An 8,075-nucleotide genomic window follows, 5' to 3' on the forward strand; every position below is an offset into this window, starting at 1 on the left:
TCCGTTTTCCACCAGCAATCACACTTAACATCAGTTATTGCATCCCGGAAAACATCACGACCTGGTTTGGAAACAGCATCATGCAGAACAGTCCATTGATGGGATGGCTGAGGTCCTTCACAATCTTCCTGGCTTTAGTCCAGCACTGCTTGTTGTAGATTGAGTGCTGGTCAGGGAGCTCGGTGCAGACGATGTGCCCAGCTGATCGCACCACCCTCTGTAGAGCTCGTCTGTCCTGCATGATGCTGTTTCCAAACCAGGTCGTGATGTTTTCCGTCAGGATGCTCTCTATGGTGCAGGAGTAGAAATTCCTGAGCACCTTAGAGGGCAGTCTGAAGTCTCTTAAGCGTCTGAGGTGGTAGAGACGCTGTCGGGCCTTTTTTACCACGGTGTTGATGTGACAGGACCATGACAGGTCCTGCATGATGTGAACACCGTGGTATTAGTAGCTGTCCTCTCTCCACTGGGCTCCTGGGGTCTGGTAGTTCCTCTCCTGATTTGTACTAAAGTCCACTATCAGCTCCTTTGTCTTGCTGACGTTCAGGAGGAGATTGTTCCTCTGGCACCAGTTCTCCAGATTCCCAATCTCCTCTAGGTAGGCCGTCTCATCATTGTTTGTGATCAGGCCATGACAGTGTCGTCAGCAAACTTGATGACGGTGGTGGAGTTAGTAGTGTCCACGCAGTCGTAGGTGTACAGAGAGTACAGCAGGGGGCTCAAAACACAGCCCTGGGGGGCTCCAGTGCTGAGAGTGAGGGAGGCTGAGACATGTCCGCCCATCCTTACTGCCTGTGGTCTGCCAGTTAGGAAGGAAGGAGATCCACTGACACATAGATGAGCTGAGTCCCAGGTGCTCCAGCTTGGTGGTGAGTGTGGAGGGAATTATGGTATTAAATGCAGAGCTGTAGTCGATAAAGAGCATTTAAACATAATTCCCTTTCCAAGTGTCCAGGTGAGTGAGTCATGTGTGGAGGAGATGAGAGATTGCATCGTCTGTGGAATGGTTCAGGCGGTATGCAAACTGTAATGGGTCCAGTGTGTCGGGTAGTAAAGAAATGATGAAGTCTCTGACCAGTCGTTCAAAGCATTTCATCACTACTGAGGTGAGGGCTACAGGGCGATAATCGTTGAGTGAAGCAGGATGAGGTTACTTCGGGACAGGAACAATGATGGACTCTTTGAAGCATGTGGGGATCACCGACCGAGATAAAGAGAGGTTGAATATCTCTGTGAACACAGGTGCTAGCTGATCTGCGCAGGCTCTGAGAATACGACCTGAGATGCCGTCTGGTCCTGCTGCTTTCCTGGTGTTCACTCTCTTGAAGGCTCTCCTCACATCGTGCTCGGATCAGGATCTTACTAGGCCAGCTCAGACCCGGAGTTAAAAACTTGAGTACATTGTATACCAATAGAAACAAGCGTGTCTCTATCATACCTAATGTACTCAATGGTGATGAGTTTGTCGGTTGAAAACTAACTTAAAAAACAAAGAAAAGGTGGTCGGAGCAGCCATGATGGCAGCCGACCTCACCGGCGCCATCTTGGAATAGGGAGTTGTTAGTGTATGATGAGTAAAGAAGAAGTCTGAATAGTTAGACATGTAACCTAAAAAAAACTTACACCTTAAAAGTCACCTATGAGATTAGATGAATGAATAAAAAACTCTTTCACCACAGTTCCCTCTGGAGACCACTTCTCACCATCAAAGAGAGCCAAGTTGCTGTATTGCAGGAGAAACTTTGCCTCTGCCAGGTTGTACTAACTTCATAAAGCACCTCACTAAGACCACTGCAGGTGTGGTTATATCCAGCTGACCATGCAGACTATCCAAACACAATAAAACTGTGGTTTAAGAAGAGCTCAAGATAATGTTTTATATGGATGTAATGGAATCATAAATTAATGGAATCAAAGTAGCCACAGCATAATTAGGTGACCCTCATCTATATTAACATTTGCCAGTGGCACCTACAACACCCCAAGGCTGTCTTGAGATCACAAAATCCAGTGGGGCTCACAGTAAGCTCAAAGAAGTGTGCATTTGGGAAGGTGGAAATATGGTACTTGCAGTTCAGCTCAAGTTATGTGCAGGTGCATCCCTAAATTGATGTCACCAGTCCGATGACTGACCCCAGTCAAAAAGGAGCACCAGATCTGGTCCAATAAACAGAGCCATGTAAACAGGCTTTCAGTCAGGTAAAATTGGTCTTGTGTAGGGGCCTGTTGTGGCATTTGCCTGTTGTCTAGAATCATTGAGAAGGAGTGTCTAGCCATCAGTTGAGTGGTCCTCAGCTTCTGGCACTACCTGCTGGGGTGCACTTTCATCCTCTCGTCCTGAAGAGACAGAAATGAAGTTAACAGGTAACATAATGCATTTCTTCTGTGGCTTGTTAGGAAGCTTTATTTAGGTGTTTTTCTTTGTGTTGAAAGAGAAACTTGCCACAGAGTGTGCTGTGTGTGTGTGTGTGTTAGATAAAAACACGTTTTTTTTTTGTTTTTTTAAGTTTTTGTATCCATGGCCAAAACATCAAACCAAGAAAAGTGTAAAAAATTGAAAAGCATCAGGTAAAAAAGAAGATGCAATGACAGCCACAGTAATAACATAGGACCTTAAGTAATATTACTTACAGTAAGTGATCGCAAAACACCTGGGAACCAAAAATTGCGAAGCACAAGGCAGTGAACAACTTTACCCTAAATGTCTCAGAAAATGTTTAATAATGTGTATTTCCTTCCTGTAAATATGGCAAAACTGTTAGTGTAATTATTATTATTATTAATAATAATATTATTATTATTATTATTATTACTATTATTATTATCACCATCATCAACCAAATATAGTGGTTGTGCGACATGAAAATTTCTTTAGGAGAGGAAGAGTCAGACATTCTGTATGATACCATATCATATCATACCATATAAATATGCACCAATCAAATCAGTCCACAGCTTTAAAATCATCCAATCAGGCATTAGTCTGCATCTGTTTTTTACTGAACAAACAAGTACGTTACCTCACTATCACTTTAACCAGGAGCAATGATCACACTCTTTATGACCCTCCTTCTCTTCACTTCAGGTGAGTTTTATCTTATATTTATATTTAAAATATTTTCACTATAAATGTCTTTATTACCGTTAACTTAAATATTAGATAGCTTATTAAACCAAATATACCCATGTGTTCCAGTGAAAACATCTGGCATAAAGGAGATTCAAGTAAAAAAATTAAAGCGGGGTGAAAATGTAGTTCTAAACTGTAACACAAATAATGCAGTTTGGTTAAAACAGAGTTATGGAAACGTTCCTCAGTGGATAGTGAGACGAGACGAAACCTCAGTCAGAGTTGGATTAGGATTGTCTAATAAACGATTCAGCATAAATGAACCATTTCATCTCAACATTACAAATCTCAAAGAAGAGGATACAGGAACATATTTCTGTGCAGATGTGCAGAGCTCTTCACTACACTTTGGACCTGGAACCTTTTTAGTTGTTGAAGGTAAACAGTTTTACTCTGATAACTGCTTCTTCTTCTTCAACTTGATTCAGATCAACATTTTGTTCAGAATTTTCTATATTTTCACAACACTCATTATTACTACTACTACTACTACTACTACTACTATTATTATTATTATTATTATTATTATTAATGTTATTATTAATATGAATATGAATAATTGATGTTAAAGCTGAGGAGGTGAGGCAGCGTCCCCCGACTGTAACGGTGATGGAGGACGGAAAGTCGCTCACACTCCAGTGTTCAGTACAAGCGTTTACTCCAAGCTGTGAAGAACAGAGTGTGTACTGGTTCAGACACCGCTCAGGAGAACCTCATTCAGGAATCATTTACACTCATGGAGACGGCAGTGATGAGTGTAAGAAGATCTCCGAGGCTGGTTCTCCTACACAGAGCTGTGTCTACACTCTCCCCAAGGGGAAGCTCACAACCTCGGATAATGGAACCTTCTACTGCGCTGTGGCTGCATGTGGACAAATCCTCTTTACTAACGGAATTAAAGTGGAAGAAAATCAAATGAAAGGTAAGACATTTAATAAGAATTTTGATTAGAATCCAGAGAGCTATGGTAAAACTGATCCAAATTATGCTTTATCTTTTCAGAAAATAGCCACTGGATTACTTTTGCTTTAACAACCTCCAATTTAATATTTCTTATTGTAATCATGGTTCTGGTTGGGGTTTTAATTAAAAAACAAAGAAAAGGTTTGTTTACATTTATTTTATTTGTTTTAAATTAAATTATTCTCAGTAACACAAAAACTCTTATTACATTAAAACATTATTGATATTTATTATTATTGTTATATTTAGGGGCTTGCGACCCACAAAACAACACAAACCAGGTAATCCAGAGTTTTATCATGTGAATAATTTTACATTTTTAATGAACGTGGTTTATAAATGTCTTTTGTTCTTTATCAGGCTGATGATGAAGATGTTTTAAACTATGCAGCTGTGAGACCTTCATCCTCCAGAACATCCAGAGGCACGAGCCAAGTTATTTATGCACAAGTTAAAATAAAACAGTAGAATTTAATATCAACTTAGGGAAAAACAGACATTGCAGTGTGCTTTTACAGTATGTTATTCCTCATTACCCTTATATATGCAGCAGTTATTAGTATTTATTTTATATTATCATCCTGCATTTGTAATAGGCCGTGCATTCATGTATTAAGTGTATGTGATTATTAATTTGTGTCTAAAATGTAATCCAAATACATGAAATAAATGTAAGATGGATGTGGTCTTGCTTGGGGATTGTATCTGTATAAATTTTAAAAGACATGAATTTCTTTTTAAGAGGCTAACATCGAAATGTAGCGCCAAATGTTTTTTTTATTTATTTAAAAATAATAATAATAAATAAACGACTAATTACCTAATTTATTAATTAATTGCTAAATGGATTATTTTATAAATTATGAGATAGCTTATAACAATTCATGCTTTCTTTTAGTTAAATCAAACATTTAATTAAAGATACTAAAATCTAATTTTAACAACATACATTAATAAATAAGGTTAGTGGCACATAATCCTTTACAAATAAAAATGTATTTAATTTCATTCCATTTTCAAGAACAGTTTAATTCTAAACATTTTATCAGGTTATGAGCTAATTTTGTTGCTGAGTTTTGTGTTAATAATATTATTCATTCAGGTGCAAGGCCACAGTGCTAACTACTCACTTTGCTGCCTAAAAAGTATTATTTACACAGTATATATATATATATATATATATATATATATATATATATATATATATAAAGTGTAAATGTTTTATTTTAATTACAAATAGAATTTAGGAATTACTACATTTTTGTCCATCTTTGGAAAAAGACACATTTTTAAAGTGATGTTTCTTCAGGGATGACTCAAGGCTGCTAACAGAAGGTTACCTTTTTAAACTTTTTTTGCTCCCTAGCCTTGCCTCTGGATAACCAATAGCCAGGCCTATTTTTAGACTTTGGATTTTGCCAAAGAATATTAGGCAGCAGTTATCTAAATGATAAGGATACAGATATGGCTTTCAAGGCTGGTCTTGCCATTTAAAGTAGAGACTAGAGCAAACCTTTCAGTGCTCCAGTGTCATACACACTCAATCCGCGACCAGCACTAAGACCCGAAAGTAATGCAGTCGCGAACCAGGAAGTATAAAAGAGGTAAACAAACCATGGAACTTCACTCAGTCATTGAGTTCGCCCAAGTCGGTTCAGGCTTTTTTCAGGGTTATCAGGGTTTTGCTTTCTGATTTGAGTGTGTGTTTATAGAACGTGGGTTAAATTTGTGTTTTTCCCTTGCTCCCCTTTTGTGAGAATCCTTAGATTAATTCGCGTTGTTATCCTGCCTACTCGCTTGCTTCCGCGTTTGGGTTTACCATCCATGATACAAAGGGCTAACCGCTAAACTACGTCTTCTGGTTACTTCAGGTTAGTTTGCTCTGACAGAATGACTGAGCCCTCCACGGTAAACCCAGCGGATCACGTGCGCCTCTGCGATGTGGTAGATCAGCACGCCACGCTTATCAATCAGCTAACCGGAGAGATTGCTAATCTGCGCCGGGGCCTCCAAGACGTCCGGCAGGAGAACGCGGATCTCCGCGCAGATGTTGCTAACGCGGCTAGCCGGCCTCTTGTCGCGGCAGAGAAATGTAATGACACGGACAGGAAGTGCAGTATATTTTTGACGGCTTTAGATCTGGTGTTTGAGTTCAATTCCACCAAGTACTCCACCGATCGGTTGCGCATCGCGCTACTCGTTTCGTTGCTATACAGGCAGGCAGCTGAGTGGGCCACGGCAGTTCTTAGATCTGATTCGGATACCGCTCATTTATATAACGAATTTTCCCGGCAGCTCAAACTCACCTTTGAACACCCTGCGGGCGAGGTGGAGACCGACACCAAGCTATACCACCTGCGGCAGGGAGGATCGTCCGTGAGCCGCTACACCGCGGAATCCCGCACTCTCGCCGTCCAGACTACCTGGGGAGACACCGCGCTCCGGACGTCCTACTATGAGGGACTGGCCTTCAGAATTAAAGATGAACTAGCCGGGCAAGGGGTTCCCGCCACGCTGGAGGGATTGATTTAACTCGCCCTCCAGATTGACCAACGCCTCCTCTCTCGCCTGAAGCCAGCCCCGAGAACCCTGCCGCCAGCATCCACTTTCGTCTTCACCACCCCACGACCCTCGACCTCCGCCACCTACACCACCCATGGACATGTCGGTTCTCCACCTCCTGCCGTGGTTAACACCAGGGCCGGGGAACCCATGCAACTAGGACGCGCATCCCTGACCGCTGCAGAATGAGAACGGCGCTTCAGAGAGGGTGTGCCTATTGTGGGTCAGCGGAACACCATAGAGCCATCTGTCCACGTCGCCAAGGAAATGCCCAAGCCCGGTGAGCGATGGGAGCAGCTTGCTGGGCCATCTTCACCTCTCTGTCACGACACCTAGCGTCTCTCAGCTCATGGTACAGGTACACCTCCAGTTTGGCCAGAAACGGGTCAGAAGTACCGCGTTCATCAACGCCGGTGCCGCAGGTAACTTCATTGACTCTTCTTATGCCAAAAAACTGGGAATGGAGTTGGAAGCGTTATCCTAGTCGGTTCGAATCACATCAGTCAACAGTCGGCCTCTCTCCTCCAGCCCCATCACGACCCAGACTCAACCCATCACCCTCATCATCGACCAGCACCATGAATCGATCCAGTTTCACCTCACCTCCGTCTCATCACCACCCATCATACTTGGATACCCTTGGCTCCTACAACATGACCCGTTGATCTCCTGGAAAACCGGGAAACCCAAAACCGGATCTTACAATGGGGGCTGACCTGTTCCGAACTTTGCCTGCGGGCTTCGGCTGGGACATGCTTTAGGGAGTCCGAGGCCCCCGACGTCAACACCAACGCCATTCCAGCCGCCTATCAGGACCTGGCTGAAGCCTTTTGTAAGCGACACGCTACCCACCTGCCGCCTCATCGACCTTACGACCTCGAAATACACTCAACAAAAATATAAACGCAACACCTTTGTTTCTGCTCCAATTTTTATGAGATGGACTTAAAGATCTAAAATTCAAACATTGTTCACAAATCAGTCTAAATGTGTGACAGTGAGCACTTCTGCTTTGCTGAGATAATCCATCCCACCTCACAGGTGTGCCACATCAAGATGCTGATCTGACATCATGAGTAGTGCACAGGTGTACCTTTTATATGCCCACAATAAAAGGCCACCCTGGAATGTGCAGTTTTGTCTCACAGCAAAATGCCACAGATGCCACAAGCATTGAGGGAGCATGCAATTGGCATGCTGACAGCAGGAATGTCAACCAGATCTGTTGCTCATGCATTGAATGTTCATTTCTCCACCATAAGCCGTTTTCAAAGGTGTTTCAGAGAATATGGCAGTACATCCAACCGCCGACCACGTGTAACCACACCAGCCCAGGACCTCCACATCCAGCAGGTTCACCTCCAAGATCGTCTGAGACCAGCCACTCAGACAGCTGCTGAAACAATTGGTTTGCATGACCAAA

General features: G+C 42.5%; 1 protein-coding gene across 1 annotated transcript; it reads left to right on the forward strand.

Annotated features, from left to right (window-relative positions):
* Positions 1-3,042: 3,042 nt before the first annotated feature.
* On the forward strand, positions 3,043-4,227 carry LOC128514931 (M1-specific T cell receptor beta chain-like; the record flags this gene model as incomplete). Its single annotated transcript, XM_053488845.1, has 4 exons — positions 3,043-3,082; positions 3,194-3,505; positions 3,699-4,049; positions 4,130-4,227. Coding segments are annotated over exons 1-4 (801 nt in total), but the record flags the coding sequence as incomplete, so codon positions are not given.
* Positions 4,228-8,075: the final 3,848 nt, after the last annotated feature.

The sequence above is a fragment of the Clarias gariepinus genome, chromosome 27 (assembly GCF_024256425.1).
Source record: "Clarias gariepinus isolate MV-2021 ecotype Netherlands chromosome 27, CGAR_prim_01v2, whole genome shotgun sequence".
Taxonomy (NCBI): domain Eukaryota; kingdom Metazoa; phylum Chordata; class Actinopteri; order Siluriformes; family Clariidae; genus Clarias; species Clarias gariepinus.